The sequence below is a fragment of the Lepisosteus platostomus genome, chromosome 3, assembly GCF_059453375.1.
Source record: "Lepisosteus platostomus isolate fLepPlt1 chromosome 3, fLepPlt1.hap1, whole genome shotgun sequence".
Lineage (NCBI taxonomy): Eukaryota > Metazoa > Chordata > Actinopteri > Semionotiformes > Lepisosteidae > Lepisosteus > Lepisosteus platostomus.
Genome location: NC_142613.1, coordinates 12,261,806 through 12,287,093, shown reverse-complemented (window position 1 = coordinate 12,287,093; position 25,288 = coordinate 12,261,806). Strand labels below are relative to the sequence as shown.

General features: G+C 37.9%; 3 protein-coding genes across 3 annotated transcripts; all 3 read left to right on the top strand.

Moving 5' to 3' along the window:
• The first annotated feature begins 5,832 nt into the window (after nucleotides 1-5,832).
• LOC148674405 (sterile alpha motif domain-containing protein 9-like) lies at nucleotides 5,833-15,357 on the top strand. The gene is made up of 2 exons (XM_088627046.1): nucleotides 5,833-6,002; nucleotides 8,379-15,357. The coding sequence occupies exon 2, from the start codon at nucleotides 8,399-8,401 to the stop codon at nucleotides 13,505-13,507; it is 5,109 nt and encodes a 1,702-aa protein (XP_088483172.1). The 5' UTR covers nucleotides 5,833-6,002; nucleotides 8,379-8,398; the 3' UTR covers nucleotides 13,508-15,357.
• Nucleotides 15,358-17,034: 1,677 nt separating this feature from the next.
• Nucleotides 17,035-24,960, top strand: cfap126 (cilia and flagella associated protein 126). The gene is made up of 6 exons (XM_088627138.1): nucleotides 17,035-17,174; nucleotides 20,563-20,642; nucleotides 21,197-21,259; nucleotides 22,579-22,656; nucleotides 23,182-23,361; nucleotides 24,715-24,960. Exons 2-6 carry the CDS (start codon nucleotides 20,616-20,618, stop codon nucleotides 24,889-24,891), a joined length of 525 nt encoding a protein of 174 aa, XP_088483264.1. The 5' UTR covers nucleotides 17,035-17,174; nucleotides 20,563-20,615; the 3' UTR covers nucleotides 24,892-24,960.
• ugt5e1 (UDP glucuronosyltransferase 5 family, polypeptide E1) lies at nucleotides 18,031-19,921 on the top strand. The gene has a single exon (XM_088627081.1). The coding sequence runs from the start codon at nucleotides 18,031-18,033 to the stop codon at nucleotides 19,618-19,620; it is 1,590 nt and encodes a 529-aa protein (XP_088483207.1). The 3' UTR covers nucleotides 19,621-19,921.
• Nucleotides 24,961-25,288: the final 328 nt, after the last annotated feature.

The window sequence follows — 25,288 nt, the reverse complement described above, 5'->3', positions numbered from 1 at the left end:
AAAAACAGTTCCTCACAATAGCTGCCCCAGTGCACTCAAAACTGGCCAGTCTCCTTTCAGTTTCGACCTGGGCAGTTCCTTTTACCCTGCAGTTTTTCTCTCTGCAGGTGTGTACGCTGTGTATATGTGTGACTCAAGCAGATCTCTGATGCTGCAGGGCTCTAGATTTCCCACACACTCAAACCGTACAAGCAAAGATTACATCATATTGGGCGGCGCTCTGCCCTCAGACATTTATGACAATTAGGAAAGAACTGAGTGCTTTCTCGTATTCGATTAGAGGGATATCACTGTAATTCCTCGGAGAGCTGGTAATGGGGAGCATTACATTATCAGGAGTGAGTCTGGCGAAAATGGAAGGTGACATCATCAGTGCAAGTGCATTCCATCTCTTTGCACAGTGCATTAGGAGCCGGCCCGCATTGAATAATAAAGACAACAATAGGACTGTTCTGATAGTGGTGGGTGGAAGACATGTCTGGTGCTCTGTGCAGTATTAACAAAGAATAAAAATAAAATGAAAAGCTTTTATAGCATTTATTGCTCCTTCTGAAAATGAGACCTGTCGTGTACACTACCGAGTAAACATTTGTGAACTCCCACAGTAATTATGGGAATCACACTTTCTTAGCACGATGCCCTCGGTGAATTGAAATGGTTCTTTTCTTAAATAGTCATAAGGGTCAATATTTACTCATTCAATGTGTTTTGAGATGCAAAGGTCTAAGAAGTACAGTAGGAGAAAATTTGTTATTAAGATTCAGTCAGTATACTGTACGTGAAATAGTAAGTGAACCGTTGTTTTCTTATTACAATTAAACAAGTAAACAAGGACTGTTTGAGTTTGAGTTTGAGTTTGAGTTTGAGTTTGGGCAGCCCAGTCCTCTGTTAAAAGTGAGATACTTTGTGAATTAGGTATTTACCATACAGGTTAGAGAAAACACATCAAAAGAGATTTCAGAGGACCTCAGAAAAAAATAAGTTGATGCTCATCAGTCTGGAGATGATTGGAAAACTATGTCTAAACATCTGGGGATGCTACAAAGGGATAATAATCAAGACCTCAGCAACTAGACCCAGGACCCACTATCCTACCAAATCTCCCCAAGAGCAACAAAGAACATCATCCAGGTAGTCACAAACATCTCCGGGGCAACACCCAGGCATCTGCCGGCCTCTCTCACCTCCGCTAATGTCAGTATTCAGGACTCTGCCCCCAGGAAGAGACTGACCAGGAGTGGTTTTATGTGGGAGAACGGCCCAGAACAAAACAGCACAGCCGCCCGTCTCAGGCTCTCCACAGGACGATCCGCAAGACTCCTGGAAGAATCGTCTCTGGAAGGACGAGACAATAGTTAGCCGTTTCTTTAAAAATTAAAATGTGATTTTTGGGGAAACAATAACATTTGACAGAACTGGTGTGTACAGTATATCCATATTATACTATCTGGGTGTATTCAAGCACTGTTTGACTTTTGATGTATTGAAGCGTGGACGTTTGTGAATGTGTGTGTGCACCTACAAAACATCCAGAGAAATCTCCAGACAGGGGAAATTGTCTTTGGTTTTGCTATTCTCTTCTGCAGGAATACTATTGGAATTTAATTGTGTTAACTGGGCAATAAGGAGTTGACAAGGCAGTGTCCCATTTTAGAGAGTTTACTATATTATTTGGTGTAATTTGGTTCATTTTATTATATATGGCTAAATAAATACTATTGATAACAAAAAACTATATTTAACTTTATCTTAGAATTATTAAGTAAATAGCTTTTTAAAGCAAATTAACAACTGATGTTGAAAGAGAAGCACATAGTGAGGTAAGTGTACCCTCTAGAGGTAGACTGCTGTAATAGCAGTAGAGTATTTTGCATCTTAACAAGAACGTTTGACACGGCAACTTTTATAACTAGGCTCATACCACTAATGGAAGTGATCAACCCACAAGTAGTGATAACCTTCCCACATCACTTTAATGATCCATCTGGTTACTCAACTGGTCAAAACGAGTGTTTTATTACTTTTTTTTAATAGTTGCTTATTTAAAGATCCTCCTAAAAGCATTAAGCCTCCACAGGACTGGGTTAATCGAACTCACTCTGCGTGTCAGTCAGCTGTGCCAAAACTGAAAAAAAAAAAAAATCACTGTAGAAGAGCATATTACTTGCCCTTGTTTTATTCTTATTGTCACTAATCATCATCATCATCCTACTGCACTGCTAACACGCACGATTTCCATAATTTAAATGGTAAAATCCAGCATTACACTAAACCACTCTTCAGTGTAAAGCTCCATGTAATTCATTAACAATTACAAATGTACATCCAAGATGCATAAATGATAATTAAAATAAGAGTAACAAGAATTTTACCTAGTAACTTCTGGTTCAGCAGGGGGTCAGAGTTTAATGTCCTTTTTAAGGTTTTTCTGATGGCGTCCTTCTTGTACACAATTCTCTGCGGCCAGTTCAAAATGAAGGCGCATTTTATAAGCTTGTAACATGACAAGGGGGGTGATGTCGCAGACAGCAACTGTGTCAGACTGCTGGGCACATGGGTGATATCATGTGGCACCTCACAATGGTTCTGTGACATCACTGACCTAAAGTATAAATAATCTTCTTAACAGCTACATTGCCACCAGTTTGTAGTCAGATCTCCAAAGGAAAACAGGTTGCTGTAAGTGGTGTTTGTCTACCAGTAGGTGGCAGACTTCCCTCTGTTCCAGAATTTCCAGACCACAGTGTAACTGGACACATTGTGCTGTATGAGGTGCAGTCCTTTGGATGAAGTCAAGGTCCTGAGTATTTGGTCAGTAAATCAATCCCAAAGCACTGCTTGAAATTTCACTCTCGTCTAAGATAGTCTGACCTTCCAAACAATCCCCCTTAATTCAATTTCTTCACCTCATTTGCTGTGCACTGATGTTCCTGCTAGATAAGGCCTGCTGTACGTTATAGAAGAGGATGTGTTTATTTTTAGTGGTGGATAAAGTAGATCTCCTTTATATGTAAAGCAGTGTGATCCTTTGAGGTTGAAAGTTTAATATAAACACAACTATCAATTAATGCAGTCTCAGACTCATTCAACCTAGCAAGTGTCAATTTTAGCAGATTATAATAAATTACACACCCGAAGATGAAAGATGAAACATCCATTTTTCCCATTGTTAGGTAAAGTTTCTTTTGTAAGAACAGTAATCTATTAGATTTACTTGTATAAGGAATTAATTTTTGAAGTTAACTAACATATAGTGTTCTGTATAAGCACTATACTGCTTATAGTGTTTCTAGTGATTTATGCAGTGTGTATACTTAATATGTAAAGTAATAAATTACCTCTTAAAAGCAATTTCCTGCAACTTGTTATTAATTTTAAAAAAGTAATTAATTTGCAAGCCACTTCTGTCTGTAATGGAAGGACTTTTAAAAGCCACTTTTCCCTATGCTACATATTCCTGGTAAGAGTCACAATGTCTGGAACCTGTCCCATGTGCATAGAGCACAAGGATTGTACACAGGATCCGATGGTGGTCCATTGGAGTACAGAGACACATAGGGACACTTTTTGCTAATTGACCTATCCAGGATGTCCTTGTTGCTGTGCCAGTGTATTGTCTTGCTGCATTATGATTTTGTTATCGAGATTTAATAACCAGTCCGAGAAATTGGGACTGTAGTTCCCCTTTAAAGATGGCTGACCTTGTGCATGTATGGTCACATACTGAGGCTACTATGCCAGCAACCATATCACCCTGCAACTCACAGCTGGCAGCCCACTGAAGCTAAGCAGGTGTGAGCCTGGTCAGTACCTGGATGGGAGACCTCCTGGGAAAAACTAAGGTTGCTGCTGGAAGAGGTGTTAGTGGGGCCAGCAGGGGGCACTCACCCTGTGGTCTATGTGGTCCTAGTGCCCCAGTATAGTAACGGGGACACTATACTGTAAAAAGGTGCTGTCCTTCTGATGAAACCGAGGTCCTGACTCTCTGTGGTCATTAAAAATCCCAGGGTGTTTCTCAAAAAGAGTAGGGTGTAACCTCGGCCAAATTCCCATTGACCCTTACCAATCATGGCCTCCGAATAATCCCCACTGATAGCTGATGTGTGGTGAGCATTCTTGCGCACTATGGTTGCCGTCGCATCATCCAGGTGGGGGCTGCACATTGGTGGTGGAGGGGAGTCCCCATTACCTGTAAAGCGCTTTGAGTGGAGTGTCCAGAAAAGTGCTATATAAGTGTAAGCAATTATTATTATTATTATTATTATTATTACTAATGCATGCTGGAGTGGTCATGGGAGACCATTTGTTTCAAGTGCCCTGGGTTGCTGTGCCAAGGTATGGTCTTGCTACATAATTGCACCAGACTATATACACTGATAGCCTCATGATGAAGCAGATCATGATGTTACAGTGCTTAAATAAGTGGGTAATAATATTTACTATGTTTTTCTTTTAACATATTAAAAAATTAGATGACAGTTCATGGCAAACATAAAGTGAATGTTTTCATTGCCTTGACCTATATTTTGGATGAGGACACACTCTGTGCAGCCATCCATTTTCTAGTGCTTCATCCAATTCAGTGTCATGGGAGAGCCAGAGCCTATCCCAACAAGCCACAGGCACAAGGCAGGATACACCCTGGGCAGGAGGCCAGTTGATTGCGGGGCACAGACGGACACTCACACACGCACTGTACACAAACTAATTCCTTGTCAAACTGCAATAATACATGAGTCACAGGATGCTTTCCAGTTTAATCAAGGCTCACAAGGTTTACCTGCTGTTGAATCCTGCCTTTGTAAACCTTGGCCTTTTATTTTATTGAACTACAGTATATAAAGAAATATAAACCTTACTTTTAATTTAGCACCTCACTATATCAGCCTGATTGTAGCCAGCTTCCTCACTTTATATATTAAATTCATTAGTTGTATACATACAGTACTATTAGATTGTCAAATGAAGAAAAAATGTGATTATTTGCCCCACCCCCCCCCACACACACAAGCACACAGTCCACGCTCCACACACATTCTTAATATGAAACACAAAGATAAGAAAAGTAAAAATGTGGATGGTTTTGGAGGGGTGGGGAGAGTAATAAATGAAAAACCTTTTTGGAGTTAGGTGTCCATTCAATATAGTTAAAAATGACCCGTGTTGATATCATTTTGAAACATGACAAAACATTTAGTAACATTTCTGTTGCTTCTGGTAATAACAGTGCGAATCAAAGAGTCCAGAAGTTTTATGTGAAAAAAAAACAAAACAGGCTGGACAGGATTACCCATCTACCTTTGACTTCTGCCTTTGGAAATCTTGACGTGCTACATTCCAGTATCACTCACTCCCATAAGCCGTTTCAGTTTTGATTCAAGACAATAAAATTATTGTTCTAACACAGAATTTCATTAAGGTACTGTAGTTTACAGCACAACATCGTTATACTTGTTTCGTATAATGATTTTATTTTTAGAAAGATTTCATGGAACAGTCCTAATGAAGAGCTGTGGCTGTGATCAGCACGTACAGTACCATTCCTCCAGTGAGCCACTTTACAAACATCTGTGCAGAATTTATATAAAGGGTTTGGGGCACATGCATAAATACAGTATGTACCTTGCAACACTTTGCATTTTGAGCTGTCCAAATTACATTTTATTATTCATTATATTATATTAGGTGATAAGGGTGTGCAGAATCTCACACAGAGTGCAGAAAGTATATTTGAGCTTTTGAACTTGTTTTCATTGTTAAAGGCACAAGTCACTCCCATTTCAAAAGCTAATTACACCACACCTTCATTTTTGGTTTTGTAAGATACCTGTACAAGTTATTCAAGTAATAACTTGTCATGCAAAGAGATGGAAAGAAGAAGAAGTAAAATCTAGATCTAGAGCAGTTTCATTATTACATTTCATTATTATTATTTGATTCTTATTCCTGATGAAGTTGCTCAAATTATCATTAACCTGAGAGAATTGCTTTTCTTTAATAAGGTAAGATATACTACTGCATGCTTACACTGTTTACTGTGTCACTGTTACACTGAAAAAAAAATATTTAAGGGGAAAAATAAGATTTGATTTCCTATTATTTCTAATTTTTTAAAAGTTAATGGATGTCCTTATTTACATTAAATTTATCATTGATAATGGATTAACAATTCATCAGTAACACTGTATTAATATAGCATTAATTCAAAAGTGGGTGGTGGGAATAAATTCAGACAGTTTTCAGACATATATTAATACATTCAGACAGATTAATCAAATGTTTCTATGTCTTTTTAAAAAATGAGTCCCTTACAGCTTTGTAGATAGAGGGAAAATAAAGGCTGTCTCATTTAAAGATCTCCATTATTCTAAATGCTCTGCGAGGACACAAAATACACACAATGATAATGAAAAAGCAATTGTCTCACTTTTATTTTAATAACTCATTTAGCAGATAATCTTATTTATGTTTTAAATAGGGAACAATTATGTTCTTTGAGTGTTACTATTCCTTGCTATAATAAGATACAGAACTCTTGTCATGTGATTTAATGAAAATGCCAGGTACTCAGTGTTTGACATTTTATTTCAAATTGATCAAATTAAATTGAAATTTAAGAAGATCTGTTTAGAATCAACACAAGAAGAACAAACGTTATGACCATGATCATTACCAGGGGGTAATAAAGACTGCTGGATAGTTTCAGGATAACCAATGGCGGTTATCTGTTGTGTTAATCACCTGACTCATCTAGAGAAGCCAGAACACTGGCTCTGTGAGGGACAGCCCATGTGCTGGAAAGCTAAAGGTTACCTTATCTGTTAGCTGCATCTGTGTAACCACTTTTTGACGGGAGCAGAAGAAATTCCAGGACTAAGTACCCCCACACAATTAGGAGCATGAAAATGAATACTCCAAAGCCTTGAAACAGTAGTATGTTAATTCATGGGAGGTAAAATCCCTATCTTCTGTGGGCCAGAGATCATCTAAGGTGGTGGCGGAGTGTGTAGGAGTGATGAACGACGTTATACCCTTTACAAATTAGATAAATGAGTAATGGGTATGGAAAAATCATGGTGAGTCATAGAAGAATTAATGGGAATCAAGCAATTTCCTTTAACTCTAGAACCTTTAACTCTTGGTTTTACAAAAACTTACCACAGTTTAGGTTTAAGCAGTTGAAGGCCCATGGAGACTTTAAAAATACAAGAGCCTGCACAAAGCCTGACCTCTACAACAATGATTTAGGTTGTCAATGGAAAAAGAATGTGAATTGGGTTTGTATATTATAAAGCTTTATTCTACCTTCGATTCTATCAACAGTTTACATCTGATGCTTTCAGAAATTAATGTAATTATTCAGTATTGAGAATTAGTGCAATTAAAAATTAACAGAACTTACACACCTGAAAACATATTGCTACAGGCTGCTTAATATAATTAGCTGTTCATCAAACACATTTGCATTTTAGACAAATACCTATAAAAGGTCAGCAGACCACAATGGTGAAAAATCAGGACACCACCAAGGGTATTGCTAAATTCTGTCCTATGGAAACTTGTAAAAGAAGGTCATAAACAGTTATTTATTGAGCATTTAAGAAAAAAAGAAAAACAAATATTGTTCTCAATGTACATTTATCCTAAATATTGAAATAATTTCAAACAAAATTTGAAATTAATTGATCTGTCTACAGTGTATGAAGAAAAAAAATGTTGCTCTGAGTTAATGTGATGAAGAAAATCCTCAATGAAATTGCGTCACAGATGGATTGCAGTCCATTGGTGGTTTTGACATGAATGTTACTATGATTTTGAATTCAGAACTGAGGTCGCTTTTCATTAACTATCATCAATTTCTATGCTAATATAAAAATCTAAAATATTCTTAAGCAGATGGAAGAGGGTGTATTAAACTGCCTGTAAAATGATGAGTAAAGAATCTGCATTTATAAATGCAGTCTGCAAATGACCCACTCTGAGGTAGAGTTGTCCCAATGTTATGGACACACAGAGCCACCAACACAGTCAAGTCAAGTAGCTTTTATTACACTTAAAATACAACACATAGCTTGAACCTCAATCATCTGGGCTGTCATTGGGAAAAGATTATGAATTAGGTTGGTGTATCATAAAGCTTTATTTGAGATTTTTCAAAAATTTTTCATTTTTCAGAATGTGCGCAAACACCATTCACTAAAAATAAAATCAATTAACAAATTATCACCCAGTGTGTCTTTATCACAAGGATCTGGTCTCCTCTAGTGGCTGATTAGCATTAATTGCAGGTCACGTTTTAGGCTGGCATGTAAATAAAGATACATTTTTCTTAAAGAGATTTGTCATTAAAGATAAAAGAAATGGTTTTCTTTGCACAGGATCTCCCAGCTGAGATGAAATGAGCCTTTCAGCTGACTTGCCTGAAAAGATTGAAGACTGGACCAAAGATCATGTTTATAACTGGCTGATCAGCAGCCTCGGAGTTTCCAAAGTATATGCTGATCAGCTATACCATGAAGATGTCTCAGGATCAGATCTGGTGTTTTTTGAAATAGAAGATCTGACGAAATTGGGCATTAAGTATGGTCCAGCTGTTAAAATTATAAAAAATGTGAGACAACTCAAAGTGTCACCAGGAAGAATATTGAAATTCCAAACAGAGGAAGATCAAGATGCTTCCAAAACAATTCAAACAAGTATGCAGACTGCATCACCACACATGTTTCAACAATGTTCTATCTCTAATGAAGAGAAAGTGGTTAAAACAAACATATCACTCGCTTCTGAATCTGATAAGAGTCCATCAGATACAATGTATTTGAAAAACGTGGATATCTCTTTAGGCACAGACATAAAAACAGAATTATTACCCAGCAGAGAAAAAACATACCCAGAAAGTACCATTTTTAAAGAACCTGAACTTGAAGAGAAAGCTTGGTCACAAACAGCCGATGACAACCAACTAGAGACAGAAAAATCTTTTAAGATAATCCAAGATGTACCCAAAGCTGCCCTTCCAACATCCAAATTCAGAAGTGAGGAGACACAGGCCAACACCACGGAAGTTAGGAGAGATACAAAAGTGGACGATGAGGAGCCAAAACATTCAAGCAATGTTCAGCCAGGAAAAGCTGAGAACACACTGAAGGGAGTCATTGCTCACAATCAAATCGAAACATGTGGGAAACATGAGTCACCAACAACATTAAAACCCGCAAAGCGCAGGCGTTTACCTTACCCCTTTGACAAAAGTCACGAACCCTACACATACTCTCAACATGACATCCTTCCTGCCGAGAAGGGTCCTAGCAATCTCATTGAGCCAGTCCACGAGTGCAAGCTGTTAGGAAACACAGAGCATGCAAGTGAAGCTGAAGTCCTGAAGAAGTTCAGCAATGAGGTTTTCCGGTTTGCAGCAGCCTGTATGAACTCTCGCACAAATGGGACCATTCATTTTGGTGTCGGAGACTTTACCCATGGCGAAGTCATTGGAATTTCAGTGCCATCACCCAATAAATTTGTGGATCATTTTAATAAGAGTTTGAAAGATTACTTCACAGAGCACACTAACATTGCCAAAAACTGTATTAGACAGCCACGGTTTGTTCAGGTTTTGAGCCTTGATACCACAATGTCAAACAGATATGTTATAGAGGTTGATGTGGTTCCTAGCTTTTCTTTAACTCGGAAGGAGGTGTTCAACATCACAATGATTACGTTTGACAAACAAGGGAAAAAACATAAAGAGGACTGTCTTTTTAAACGGGATGGTGCAAGCAGCAAAAATATTCTTGCAAATAAAAATATTCGAGAAGTGCAGAGTCAGCTGAGTGAAATCAAGGAAAACATGAAACTCCTGGCATTAAGAAGAAAAGCTAACGAGATGGAAGGCTCCAAGGAGCCAGGACAAAGCAATCAAGGCCAGAGGCTAAAACGATTGATTGGCTTTGGGAAAGACACCCTCGAAAACTCACTTTACAGCACATATGTCGTTGTTACAAACAAATGCCACCCGAGCGAATTGGAATTCCTGCAGTTCTTAAGAGAGATGAAGTTGTTTGCAGTGTTAGAATTTGATCCAGAGTCGGCACTAAATGGAGTCTGCAACTTCTTCCGCAAGGACCGGATAGCAAACCTTCACTACCCCAGGAATTACAACACCAGTGAGGCTGTATCAGTTATCATTGGAAAGCTGAACTTGTTCAGGCAAACCAGTTGGGTATTTTGTAATGGAAGAACAAACGGTGACAGTGAAGCAGATAAGCCGTTTACTCCCAGCGAGTGGCTGAAGAAACGTGCAGGGGAGGTCAAAGATGTGATTCATTTTCTTTGCAATCCTGATGTCTTGCCAACAGGAAAGAGCCTTGTCATGTTTCTGCTACATTCAGAAGTTACTGAGATATCAGACCCAGTCCTAGAGACATTCTGTACATTCTACCAGAAGCTCGAAGGGGCAGATAACATGCTCTGCATTTGCAAAAATGCATTGATTTTCTCTTACTGGAAAGATTTAGTTGACATCCGATGCAAAATGGATATTACTAGCAAGTGCATTTATGATTTGAACCTAAATGAGATCAATGGCACAATTTTGAAATTAAAACAACCACATACACATTCTTCTAGTCGATTTTTGCCATCTTCTGGTTCCAGCTCTGTACTTCTGGTAAAAAAGGATGAAGACCTTATGACGGCCCTTGACATTGTGTGTGAAAATGAATGCGAAAACACCGAAATTGAAAAAAATGCTTGTTTTGATGATTTTAAAAACATAAAGGAGGAAGATTTCTATAGAGGGGGGAAAGTCACCTGGTGGAACTTCTACTTTTCTGAAACTCCTGGATCTCTGCCATTTATTAAAAGGGACAAATACGAGGAGCTATACAATCTGATCACACCTGATGGAGGGTTTGCAACTCCATGTGTAATACTAAATTTGTTTCATCATCCAGGCTGTGGAGGAACCACACTGGCAATGCATGTTTTGTGGAACCTGAGGAAAAAATTTAGATGTGCTGTCTTAAAAAATAATACAACTCAGAACACAGAAATAGCTTTGCAAGTGATACACTTACTGACTTGCGGAAAAGGAGAGCAGTCAACCTATACCCCTGTTCTTCTTTTAGTAGATAACTGGGAAGAAATGGAAAGTATTAGAGACTTGCATCGTTGCATTCTTAATGCAGCACCCGTGAAGCAAAAACAAGAAACTTTGATGGTTGTAATTCTGAATTGCATGAGGTCTCAATTCCCAGCTGAAAGTTCAAAAAACAGTCTGATCGATAGTGTGTACATCACTAACAAACTCTCTCAGAAAGAACAAGGTTTCTTTGAAGCCAAACTGAATGAACTTAGAGTCCATCATGAAAAACCAGAAACGTTCTATGCTTTTATGATCATGAAAAGCAATTTCAATGAAACTTACATTAAAAATGTGGTCCATAACACTCTAAAAGACTTGAATGTGTCCACTAAGGAAGCACAATTAGTTTCCTTTTTAGCTTTGTTGAATTCTTACGTGAATGGCTCCTCTATGTCAGTCTCCCTCTGTGAAGAATTTGTAGGGATCAAAAATGCCCTGTGGGGAAGAGAAACACTGGAAGAGAAAATGAATCCTTACTCTACGCTCCTCATTCGCTTTAATGTTGAAGAATACGGCACTTATCAGGGCGTTCGATTTCTTCATCAAATGATTGCTAACCACTGCCTCCAAGTGTTGACAAGAAAACACAATCTAAAATTATGTGAAATGACAACAAATTTACTTCATTGTGATATGTTGTACAAATCTGGCATGGGCAAAGATATCCTTATTCAAAACATCCAGAGTATGTTGATCACAAGGCAGCGCAAAGAATATGGAGATGACAAAGACACGCTTTTTTCTCCTTTGATCGAACAGATGCAGCAGGAAGAAGGTACTACCCAGATCAAAGATGTCTTGGTTGAAGCCACAAAGAGGTTTGACAAGAATGCAACTATTCCTCAAGCACTGGCGAGACATTTCTACCTGAGAGAGAAGGACTTTGAGTCTGCACTAAAATGGGCACAGGATGCAAAACACAAAAAATATAATTCCTACATTGCTGACACTTTAGGACAGGTCTTTAAAAGTAAACTGAAACATGAAATTGAATGTGCCGAGGCTAAATGTAAAATCCTCACACCAGAGGACTTGGAAAAATACTTGCAGTTAGCACAGAAGGCCACAAAAGCATTTAAGGATTCACAAGACTTGGCAAAGAGCGATGATTCCACTGACACCCCTGAATATCGCAAGAAAAAGCATAGCACTTACAATACTTCTGGGCATATTGGTGAAATGGATGTAGCTATGATAATCTTTGATGTTGTCAGGGAGGTCCCCTTCTTCAAGTCTGATGACCTGAACCACATAAAAATGATGAATTTTCTCAAAAACAAGATGCCAATCAGCAGTCTTCATGAAGACGATAGTGAGGTGAACTCTCAATTCATTTCAGTACTGCAGAATCACGAGAAGTTTCTTGTCACGTTAAAGCCTCAAGTCAAAGAGACATTTGTTTTCTTTGAGAACTACTTCACCTATCTGAAACCAAGGTCTATAGAGAAACAAACGGCAGAAGACAGAAACAAAAGAAAGGTTTCAGACCACTTCAAAAAGTACATCAAACTTTTTTGCAGCTCTGAAACCGAAAGGCAATCAGAAAGGGTCAACCAACCAAAACTCAGTTTACAACAAAACATTGAGGACTACAGGAGGTTTTTAGAAGAAGAAAGAGCAGATACCTTTTCTGGACTGCTCCAATGTCTAAACGAGAAGAAGGGGTATGACATGCAAAAAATCCTAAATAGTTGGTTGTTCATTTATAAAAATTCAACGAAGAAAAGTTTGAAAGATACAACAAACATTATCTTGGCCAACATTGTTCTGTACTGTATTAATCGGAGGTCAGCCTCACTCATGCATTACACAACGCTGACAGCCCTTCTCAATGAAGCCTTGCAGGAAGAAGGAACCCATTCGAATTGTACAGAACTCTATTACTTGGCCATGTTACTTCTGTGGCCTGGGAGTAATGTTTTGCCGGAAAATGCATTTAAAAACATTTGTACCTACGTGACATCGATTAGGAGATCCTTTCATCGTCGCTTTGCCCATGTTTGTCGTACAAAATCTGCCATAGCACACTTCTACCTCGGCAAATCCACCCAACTGAGAAGAATAGTGCACAAGGCAAAGCTTGATAACAGTTTAGGGCCTGAAAAGAATTCCAAAAACAGTCTCTGGCAAAGTGGAGCCATATGGAAGGAGAAAACAGTGCAAAACCTTTTGCTTCGTGTAAAAGGCACAACCGAGAACGGTGATGTTTATGTCCATTATGATGGAAATCTAAAAATTCCAGTTCGTCCAGTTTATCTTGGTGGTGTAAGGAGCGGGTACAGCATTGAAGAGGTTTCTTTTTATCTTGGTTTCTCCATGGAGGGACCAGTGGCTTACAACATAGAATACATCAATGACTCATAAACTAATTGTGTCATTTTCCTCCGTTTTGAAAACAACGAGGGAACATGTTTTAAAAACATGCACAACATTATCCTGATGAAAGAAAAAAATGGTTCTAATTCATATTTCACATATGAGGTCGGGCAAACATTTTTGCTACACCAAAAATGCATGATGCATAAAAACAAACAAAAAAAAACAACTGTTTCTCCTTGAAACAGTTCCTTCTCCGTACCATTGGCTTACTGACATTCCTGTGGTCAGACAGGTCTACTCATCACAAATATAGGATAAAGAAGGAATCCATCTTAGTCTATTCTAATAATTCTAACACATTATTAGTGTGATAATGTCTCACAGCTGGGTTGCACTTGGAAGAAGGTTGACACATTTATCTTCACGGCTGCAGAAATGGTTTAATAGTTTCCAGCCATTGCCTTTTGATGCGAGGTTGCTGAAGCCCATTTAAGGAATACTATATGTATTTGGGATTTATGGATTATAATGGGTAGATTAGACTACAATTGTGCCTTGGTTAGTCAAAAATGTCTGAAAGCAAATATGAAAAATGTAAACCAACTATTTAACATAATGGAAAGGGTTAAGGTTACCATATGCAAATATCTATGCAATCTCAGGTGTCTGAAACTCATTACATGTAAATGTTACTTAACATATCTTGAATAAAATGATCTTTAGCCTGATGAAGACTTTACATGCATATTAATGCTAGCTACTGTAAATTAACTGTTTCTTTTTCTGTTACTTTGTGTTAATTCTGAAACTTTGATTGTTAATACTAATGAAGTATGTCCTCATTGTAAAATACATATTATAAAAAAAGACCAGCGAAAAATTGCTGAGGTTCATGATCTGAAATCATTTCTATTGCAATTGCTGCAGTTGTTCTGTATTTTTACTGTGTTTTTTTAAAAAAAAAACTGTGATAACCACATCTAAAGAACATGCAAGTCTCAGGCAAGGACCAGAATCAAAACTCTTATCCTAAACTCTATAATTGTTGAACTTTTTCTTTGTTTTACGAATGTTTGGGATTAACCTGCTTGGTTATCAATGGCCATAGGATAAGGAGGCTTGTCCTTCATTCAGAAAGAGGAGTTTAGCAATGAGCAGCTGCAAAGAATTTGCAATTTGGGGTGTAGGTGGGATGAATGTGAAAAAGTGAGAGATGTGTGCAAGAGTTATACTGTATATAGCAAAAGTCTGTAATGATTTGGATCTAAAACAGCTGGGTGAGTTTAACTTGTCTCTCGCTATCCCTCCTGAAGTTTAGTTAAGAACGTCCATTTGTTGATGCCTAAAACTTGGTATTCTACATTGGCGCATGTGGGGCTCACTATGGCCAATCATCAAATATCACTATCATCCAATCAAAAACTATTCTGTTGCTTTTGCTTCTAAATTTGAGTTTGTCTGTTACTTCTGAATTTATACACTACTTGAAGTGACAGACACTCTGTGTACACTTTGCTATTAATCTATTATTTCTGTTTTATGCCTGTTTATACACTGGTGGAATGCATGGAGTGGTTTAGTTCACTTTTTGCTCCAGAGTAAGATATGCTTTTAGTTTTCTGAGTGCAACTGTCAATGTCTAGACCTGCAAAGCAAAGATTTGTCAGTTTGGATAACAGAAAAATAAATGGAAAGTTTTTCTTACATCAATGTTTTTTTCTGATTTTTTTTTTGGAAGTACAAGTAAAACTACAGCAAAGGATGTTCTACAGCAAATATCTATCAAATCTGGTTCTAGCAATGTATTATTCTTAACACGTATCCTTTTGTCTTTTCTATTGTACTATCCATGCAATATTTTCATTTTGTGTAATTAAAAATAATCATATGAATAACCGTGTACTGTATGTATACTTCTTTTTTGGATAAAAGGACACTTAAAGTATATGGTGGTTTCCTGTTGGGCAAACAGAATAATCCTTAGTTAAAATGCAATTTTCCTTATATATGGAAGTAGACAAAAACGTGAGCTTCAGAGAGTGTGTGTATTGCATGATGTCAGCATCTTAAGTTAATTATTACAGACTACAGAAAATGTAATCAATCTGGCATATATTACACCTGAGTTTAACATTGAGATCTCTAGAACTAATAACAGAGGATACTGTAACTCTAACATATCAACATGACTCAACAAATGACTTTTTCATTTCTCACTTCTCTTCCCTTGAACAAGGCCTCTCTGACCACTTAGCTATTCTCTTCAATCTGGGATTACCTGTTTCTAACACTTCCCCCTCGCGCTCTGTAAATTTCTGCAACTGCACATCAATCCATTTTCTAACCACTTCATCCACTTCAGAGTCGCAGGGAAGCCAGAACCTGCAACAGGTGCAAGGCAGGGTACACCCTGGATGGGACGCCAGTCCATCACAAGGAACAAACCCCCAGAGCTAATTTTTCTGGGAGCCAATTCCAATACCAGTATGTTTTTTGGACTGTAGGAGGACACTGGCACACCCAGAGAAAACCCACATGAACACAGGGAGAACTTCCAAACTCTTCACAGCCAGCGCACTGTCACGATTATAGTCCCTCCTCCTTAAGGGTGCTCCAGCCCTTTCACTTCAGACTTGATTATGTACACCTGACCCCTGTTCCCAGTCCACCTTAAAAGCCAGGCGCTGACGTTCATCCGGGCTCTGCATCTGATTTCCGTATCGTGCGAGTCCGGGACCTGGAAGCGCCTCGTCCCGTTAAGGTTTTAATCTCTGTTCAATCACCTGGCTATGGACTTATTCTGTGTTTTTGGATTACCCTCTGGATTACTTTTGGATTGTTTGCCTCGGCCACACCTCCCCCGTGCACCAGCACACTTTGGACACGCTCCCCTGCTTTTATCCCCATATCCCTGCATGATCTTTTTCCTAATGTTTCCTCACAATTCTGGATTGTGTCATCCGCATAGGGTCCATAAAGAACTGATCGTTACACGCACCAGGAACTGAACCCAGGGTCCCAGTACTGCGAGGCAGCTGTGCTAACCATTGCAAGACCATAGATAAATAAACCTTAAATAAATGACCCCAGCGTACATAAACATTGTTGAAATGTTAAAGATGGCTGTTGAAAGTGTGCATGTTTGTTCTCACCAAATGGAGATCAATTATTGCAAATGTTTAGTCGCTGCACAGATTTGGATAACCTCGTTTTAAAGTTCCTGCACGGCAGAAAGAGGGAAAATGGTCCTGGGGGTGTAGTAGCATATTAACCTGGATATTATTTTACAAGACTTCCATCATTTTGGGTATTACACAGATGATGCAGACAGACACATGTACAGGTATAATGATAATGTTTTTCTTCTGAGGAATTTCTTTCCAACAAATGAACATACATATTTGAAATGTGAGGATTCCACAAATTCTGCCTGGAGACCTTAAACAGTATGAGCCAGGGCTTTGGGGAATTTCAGAACAGAGAGCTCTTGGTACAGCTAATCCTCTTTGCTGCTGCAGAATAAAGGAAGTGGTAGAAAAAAGGGTGAAAGTTCATTTACTACATTTACTGTGCTCATCTTAAAGTGCTCCACTCTTTGTAAACTGCTTGATTTAGATTAGAAAATATTCCTCAAATTGGAGCAGGGTGTTCTGTGATGACTGTGTTTCTCAAGAATAAGTCCCTTTTGCACCAAGGAACTACCGAAACCAGGTACAGTGCTGTTTCTGTTTTTTTTTCAAACTGCTTTTTAAACTTTTTAAATTGATTATAAGTAGAAAAAAAGTATGGTTTTGGTATTTGTATTTTATTGTAACAATAATTAAATATCAATGCTATGTTAATCATAATAATGTCACAATTATACGGAAAACATTTTTTGTGATTTTGTATGCAATGTTAGACTGATTTAGTTAAACATTCAGTAAAGCCTGAAAGCCATGTACAGTATCCCTACAGAACAAAACAAAAATACAACAATTACATTCAGACCAGTTACATTATTAATACATTATTGTGTTTTTTTATTTTATGTATTTCAAGAACAAAACCCATTTAAATAGAATGTGAATGGTTGCAGCTGAAATTGATTTTACACAGATTTGAAAGCATAATACTTCACCAACATGCAATGAAAAACTTTTAATTGTTAACTATGACAGTCAGTTCAAATCTCAAAGTCCACAGACCTCTATGTTTTCCAATTGTTTTTAATGACTTGGTTTTGAAGTATATTGGAAGAAAAACAGAGCATTAATTGAATAGGTAGTTTATAAAATTGGGTACTTCTGTGCTATGCCCCACATACGGCTCAGGTCAGACTTATGTTTTCGTAAAAAACATTTGAGTGTTTTTCTTCCGTGACAGTTCAGTGATATGTAATAACTGAATAATATCATTTGAATAGAACGGCAGTTAGCTCCTGTCTTGAAGGGCCACACCATTTTTTTGTTTTAATCTCATTTGCGTTTTGAAATTCCTCTTTAAACTACCATATTAATCAGCTGCTTTAATAATCTTTAACAAATGAAGAGTTAAAAATATCCCCGTCTTATTTATTTTAGACTACAATGCTGCTATCTCCAGCTGTCACCTTCACCCTCCTCACTCTGTTTGTGCCAGGCTGTTTAAGTGGTAGGATTCTGGTGTTCCCTGTGGATGGCAGCCATTGGGTTAACATGAACATCCTCCTCTTGGGCCTATATGAACGTGGCCATAACCTGACTGTGATACGGTCCTCAACAAGCTGGTATATTTCAGAGAAGGCACCCCACTACACTTCCATCACTGTCCCACTAAATGAAGTCTTGAACTTGGAAAGTCATGACTACATGTCTTCGTTTCTACGGAGGAACATTGAGATTCGCCGAGGAGAAGGTTCTCCTCTTGCTTTCATTGCCCTGCAAAGAGAAATCATTTCTTTGCTCAACGATGCACACAGGATGACCGCACAAATGGTCCTCACCATGTTTGAAGACAAACACCTTATGAAGCGACTCGAGCAAGCTCAGTTTGACCTAGTCTTGACTGATCCTGGTTTTGGTGGAGGAGTCCTTGTGAGTTACTTTCTACGGTTGCCTTTGGTCCTTAATGTCCGCTGGATCACAAATGGGGATGGTCACTTTGCCATTGCCCCATCCCCTCTGTCCTATGTTCCTACAATTGGCTCCCGAATGTCAGATAAAATGGGCATCATCCAAAGAGCCAAGAACATTCTCCACTATGGCATAGGCCTCTACATTGATCATTTCGTGACCCGGCCTCATTACCAGGTTGTATGTGATCGCTACTTTGGCCAAGATGTTAACATCTACTCACTCATCCAGGGGGCAGACCTATGGCTAATGAGAGTGGACTTTGTCTTTGAGTTCCCGCGTCCCACCATGCCCAATGTCATTTACATGGGAGGCTTCCAATGCCAGCCCTCTAAACCCCTGCCCCCAGATCTGAATGATTTTGTTGAGAGCTCAGGAGAACATGGAGTGATTATAATGTCACTGGGAACACTGGTCAATGGCCTTTCAGCTGAGCTGACTGAGAAAATAGCTTCTGCCTTCGCCCAGCTTCCTCAGAAAGTCATCTGGAGACACCTGGGGGAGAGACCTTCTACCCTTGGTAATAACACCTTACTGGTCAAATGGATGCCGCAGAATGACCTCTTAGGGCACCCTAAAACCAGAGTCTTTGTAGCTCATGGGGGCACCAATGGTATATATGAGGCCATCTACCACGGGGTGCAAATAGTTGGCATCCCTCTGATCTTTGACCAGTTTGATAACATGGTTCGTCTGGAGGCCAGAGGGGTGGCAAAGGTTTTGGAAGTCACAACCCTGGAGACTGCTGACATGCTTCAGGCTCTTCGGGAAGTCTTGGAGGACCCTTCCTACCAGCTGAACATGCAGAGGATGTCCAGCCTTCATCGGGACCAGCCCATGAAGCCTTTAGATCAAGCGTTCTTCTGGATTGAATACATCATGAGGAACAAGGGGGCAAGTCACCTGCGCACAGAGTCCTATAAGATGCCTTGGTATTCTTACCATTGCCTGGATGTGGCTGTGGTCTCGCTGACTTTTCTGTTTGCCATCCTGGGCACCATGATAGCTTTTTGCAGATGTCTTTGCTGTGGGAAATGCAAGAAACAAAAATTCAAGAGGGACTGACTTTAAACATTAGACAGGAGCTATCTTATCACTACTGTATACAGTACACAGTAGCATACCTCACAGTGCCCTTATTTGATTTACGTTTGTATTTAACCTTGAGAAACAACTGTAATTGTAGAAGCATAGATTACATTACTTCAGTGCTGTTGACATTGTTTTGCTTATCACTGAAGCCGATTATGAATATGCCAACAGGTTAATTGTGAAATCCCAAAACCTGAATGAAACATATAATATGTTTTCAAATGGATAAATGTTATGTATATTTTTTAAATTAAATCCTCAATTTGAATTTTGACTACTTTCGTATACTTTTTATGCAGAAAAGTTGTTTTTTTTTGTGCAGAAATGCAAAGTATTGTCAGTTTGCAATCAATAGCTTCCAATATGGGTGCTGTACTGTCTGTGCAAAGTTATGGCTAATTGGCAAACCTTTTTTTTACCTTGGTGGCAGCATGGCACCTCCGTATATTAAGAAAGAGAGCAAAAATATATGCATGGTTTGTCACATACAAAATATTTTTATTTGCTATTAAGAAGACAGATGAAAGTTAAGTCTTCACTTACCAAAATCAGAGAGTTTATTTTAAATATTTAAGCTTCTTAAAGTTAAAATCTCAAAAAGAGTACTTTAAACCTCATTCTGTCCCTAGTAGTGTAAGTATTTGTGGAATCCAGTGTAGTTTCCCGAGTTGCAGCATACAGCCAACCACATTTGAGCTTGACATGATTTATTATATTTTATACACTGTACAGAGAAACAATGTTAATTTCATGCTCTAAAGCAGTTTAAAATACATAAAAACTCTGTTTTTAAATTCTTGTGCAAATGAAATTTTTTTATTTTAATATTTTTGAGTTTTTTAACCTGGATATTGGCATTTAAAAAAATTGAAATACAAAATTCAATATCCAGGTACTGTATTTACGCTACACATGCTGTGAAAAGCGGTTGCCAAGAAACGCTTGTAAACAAAAACGGAGGCATAAAGATGGCGTCGAGCTTCACAGCTAACCAGGTAAGAATACTCAGAATCTATATTTTATGCAAGCTTTAATTCATGATTTAATTACCCTGTCTGTTGCCGTCACATTTTGTGTAACCTTGACAGCCAAACGCATTGTTACGTTTCAAGAAAAAAAAGGGGAACTCGAAGGGGAAGCGTGTCTTTTTTAATAGTAAAGTTACACTATGAAATGCATAGTGAAGAGTAATCAACGAAGGCATTAATAAGTAACCTTCTCAACACATTGTAAAGTTATAAGATGTAATTTCTTGTAACATTTACAGCAATAGAGACAGTCTTCAGACATTCTTTATAAAATTATTTAAACGAAAGGATAGATCTATAGGAGTAGGCGCTTATTCTTTTAAAGTTTGAGGTTTAACATTTTTTTAAACTTGAAAATCATACATTACCATTGATAGTAACAATATGAGGTTAATAATGGAATAATGAAAGAGAGAAAGAAAAAAAACAAAGTTTCTTTCAGTAGTGAAGAAAATATATACTGACAGTGGCAGATTTACTAGTTTTAAAATGACGACGATGCAATATCTTTGATTTTCTAGTACGAAGATGCTTTCAAATCCCAAAAGCTTCAGAGTTGGACCATACCAAAACAGTTCAAAGAGGTATGAGATTATAGTGTGTCGTAATGTATTGTTTAGCCACATGTTTCTTTTGTAGCTACATTGAGCCTTTATGGTTTTAAGATTTTACTGCAGGCTGTTCTACCCAAAATAGGCCAATATCAGCTATATTGTAATAAACCTAAATTGCTTTTAGGTTTTCATGTCTGTTCACCCTTAAGAAATTTTACAATGGTGAATCTTCCTGGTTATTTTGTACTTTTGCTCTGCAAGATGTACTATTCTACCAAGCTTTTGGAGTGCTATGATGATTCCATGGCTTTGTGTACTAAACTTCTAGCACTGGAGCTCTTGGACAACTTCATTGAGGTATACAGGGTCTTAAACACAAACTGTATATCACTCTCAGGTCTTAAGCAAGTGATTGTTTTAAGTCAGTTGCAATCAATTTTAGGGCTGCGTATCTCAAGGTTTTTTTATTTTTAACAAGAAAACATGTTATTCAGCACAAGGCTATTATACTGTACATCATTTTAACATCATTTATGCAATTCTAAAAATGTTACATTAGTCATCTTCATCTTCAATTTCTGAACCTATACTGTTGGTGCAATCAGGATTCTACCCTCTTAATGGCAGTTTCTGTAAGTTACATTAAAAGTCAAATGTTTATTGTAATTCCAAAATTGTGTCTTTTGCAAACCCTTCCCAGCAATATTATATACAGTATGTCAATAGGCCCCAGGCTAATGGAACAGTTAGCTTTCCTATCAAATTTAACATCCTTAAATACAAGTTTTGCAACTTTTGTACATCTCTCTTTAGAAGGATGTTAATGCCACTTTAGTCCTATATTCCTATTTGAACCTATATTGCAGGTTAAGTTAGTATTATACATTTCAATATCTGTTCCTTCAGGTTACATTGATAGTACCAATTTCAAATCCAACCTGACTTAACCCTGAAATATTCTGTTTAAACTGTTTAAAGCATCATTAATAACCCCGAACACACAAAATATTTATGTTAATGTTATTATTTAGCCTTGAACAAACCCCAAACTGTAAAAAATATAAGTTGATCTAAAATGTGAATCACAAGCATTGTGGAAAAGTACACCTACATAGTACTAAAATTTAACATTCTACATTGTAACGCAGGCATAACCAAAGCAGGTCACAATGGAAATCAGATCACACAGATCAATACCTCCATTGTCATTGTCCATTGTGCCTGTGACAAAAGTGAGTGACTGAAAATAGGGACTAAACTCACCTCTTTTAAGACGGAGAGGTAAAGTCAAGATAGGTACTGTAACAAATGTGTGCGCTCTATTTCCCTCTGTGTTATGGCTTCTGCAGAGGCCCTCTACATTGGATGGACACACTCAATTCATCGTCAATGACCGCGGTCACCTCCTGCCCGGATTAAAATCCAAGGTCGGGTCTTCTTCCTTCACTTCCAACCTGGCCTTTGTTCAAATAAAAGTATTGGACTGTTTTTGGTTTTCTTTGACCCCTTTCCCAGTTTGAGAATAAAATCAAGCAAAGAAAACATTTCTTTGCATATCTTATCTAGTACATACTATCTTTTTTTGTTCATTGTGTTCTGGGAAGAAGCTATGATGTATTACATTTTTACACCAACTAAAAGCTATAAATACAGTAACAATGAATATACATTATGGCAAATCACAGTTAAATTATCATTATTCTTCTAGTGCAAACCTCTCTGATTTATGACTTATGTTTCTAGTGATTGGTATTAAAAATGTATTGACAGGCATTAAAATGTAAGTTATGAGTATTGGGAAGAGTTATATTTCAGAGTCTCACAGTTCTGCTCCTATACTTCTTTGGTGAAAGCATTTCCACTCAATGTTTAAATGCTGATCTCTATGATACAGATCTGATAAAGATGCTGGAGTTATATTTGTGAAAGCCTCTGATATTTTTTCTGTACAGAAGCAGACAGCATGGGGCTCATATGTGGGAACTTGGGATTTGCCTCGCCGCATCTCTCCAGGTTACATCAATTACACTGCCAGGTCAGAAGAGGGTGTTGCAAAACTTAGAACCTGGGTAGAAAGGAATTCTTTCAGCATCAACAGCCGAGCCGAGAAAGAAAAAATGAACAAAGACCCGGTAAGAGCATTTAATCCCTCTGCACCAATACACAGAGCTACAATAAACAATTGCTTGGATTTCACAAGCATTTAAGGCAAAATTTTCTGAACCTGGTTTGGGGAGTCATCAAGAATCCAAGCGTTTGAAAACTCATGGTGTGTAAATAAACCCCACAATCAAATTCAGGTCTCAGAACTTTCTTTTATACACTTCATCCTTCCCCCGTTAGAATCACTAGTTTTTCAGCTGCTGATTAACTTGACTTGAGTGTTTTCACTCTTGTATGGGCATGAAGGGGATAAAGATCTTGTATGGTTAACTCAGAAACCTGCACTATTGCAGCACTAAATGGATGATGTGTAGGCAAGGGAAGTTGAGGATAGCCTAGTTCACTCACTTCAGCCAACAGTGCGCGAGTGCTTTGGGAATCCTATCCATAGCTGATTGTGTCAAAGTACATTTTCTGCAATGCTGAATGAGTTTCTTAACTACAAGCCAATTATGACTTTGTTTAAACACATTATAAAGTGGTGTTAATTTTAAATAAAACTTTGATGGTTGGAACAAATGGAGTTAGGAAACAACTAGTTGAAACAATAGTTCCCAGCCATTTTCTTGATGCACTGAACTTGTTTTACTCTGTTTTTCTGCTTGTGTTGTATCATTATATTTATATTTGCCTTGCTAACAATTCTACCCAAAGTAGCTTCCAGAAAGACACTTTCAGGCAAGGCATGTCCACTGTAAAGCAGCCTGCAGCAGTAAATTCCGAGAGGTATTAAAAACACAACAAAGGAATATTGGATCCAGTACTGCCTCAAAATATAATTTCAAGTACAAGTCTTTTTCTGATCCACAAAGCCTTTTCAGAATACATTCTTTTCAAGTAATAAGTAGAATGAAATATAATATAAACCAGAGATAGTTAACTACTGAACCAGATGAGCCACCGTGTCCACTGGTTTTTATGCTACTCTCAATGACTTGCTTTGAATCAATTCCCAGTTGATTCATTGTTGTTTTAAGAACAAGCAACTTCTAAGAGTTATGAGCATAAACATTAGAGCTTTTAACAATACTGAAATCAGAACCATCTGAAAATTCCACTTTGTGAAAAGTCAATAATTCTACAGAAAATATGTACTGTAGCTCATATGCAGCTGATGAGCCAGTAAAAAATCGCACCTTTTAAAGTGAGCCCAACTGCAGACAGTTCAAATGCTTTGCAGAGAAAATATTTTTTAATTTTTTATGGAAATTTCAACACAGAAAAATTGAATTTAAAATAGCTTTACAGCTGATTATGACCAATGTCCAAAGACCCGATCCAGCTTTATTAATTGTAAGTTACTGGGTGTTATCTCCGTTTAGCAAACTCCAATTAACCAAGAAGAAATACAGCAGCCTGAAGCCTCGCCGAGACCTCCGAGTCTCGAAGGAGCACCTGCCACATCCCGACCTGCAACCCAGGAGAAGACGGACTCTCCTCAACAGGAGGCTTCACTTCTGCCACCAACTGCAGAGAAGCCCACATCTGAAGCAAACTGAGCAAGGGGTGGGGGGACTTCTAAAACTTCATAAAGTAATCACTTGTGCATCATAAAGTAATCAAGCACATCTGCTGCATTTTGTGATATTTTGGAGTTAGGAGGTTTGGAGTTCAAAATTCACAAAAACTTAAAAAGGTTAAGTAAAAGTGTACTTCTACTCAAGGTCTGTTGTGCTCATATGTTTTATAATATGAAAGTGAGGTAAACCAAATTCTATAGTTTGCTCAAGGAAGAAAATTTTAAAGGTGAGCTACTAAAAACAATAACAAGATACTGTACTTATTTTTTAGCTTAGCAGAACCTAGTTTCTCTGCATGTAGTATTACTGTATGCTGATGTCTTTCAAAGGTCAATAATTGTATTTTCATTCACTGTTTATATTGTTTTAGATGGAC

Excerpts from the sequence above, each read along its gene's own strand:
- LOC148674405 (XM_088627046.1), top strand. The coding sequence starts at position 8,399 with ATGAGCCTTTCAGCTGACTTGCCTGAAAAGATTGAAGACTGGACCAAA.
- ugt5e1 (XM_088627081.1), top strand. The coding sequence starts at position 18,031 with ATGCTGCTATCTCCAGCTGTCACCTTCACCCTCCTCACTCTGTTTGTG.
- cfap126 (XM_088627138.1), top strand. The coding sequence starts at position 20,616 with ATGGCGTCGAGCTTCACAGCTAACCAG. Across the intron at positions 20,643-21,196 it reads CGAGCTTCACAGCTAACCAG|TACGAAGATGCTTTCAAATC; the intron begins GTAAGAATACTC and ends TTGATTTTCTAG. Across the intron at positions 21,260-22,578 it reads TACCAAAACAGTTCAAAGAG|AGGCCCTCTACATTGGATGG; the intron begins GTATGAGATTAT and ends TGGCTTCTGCAG.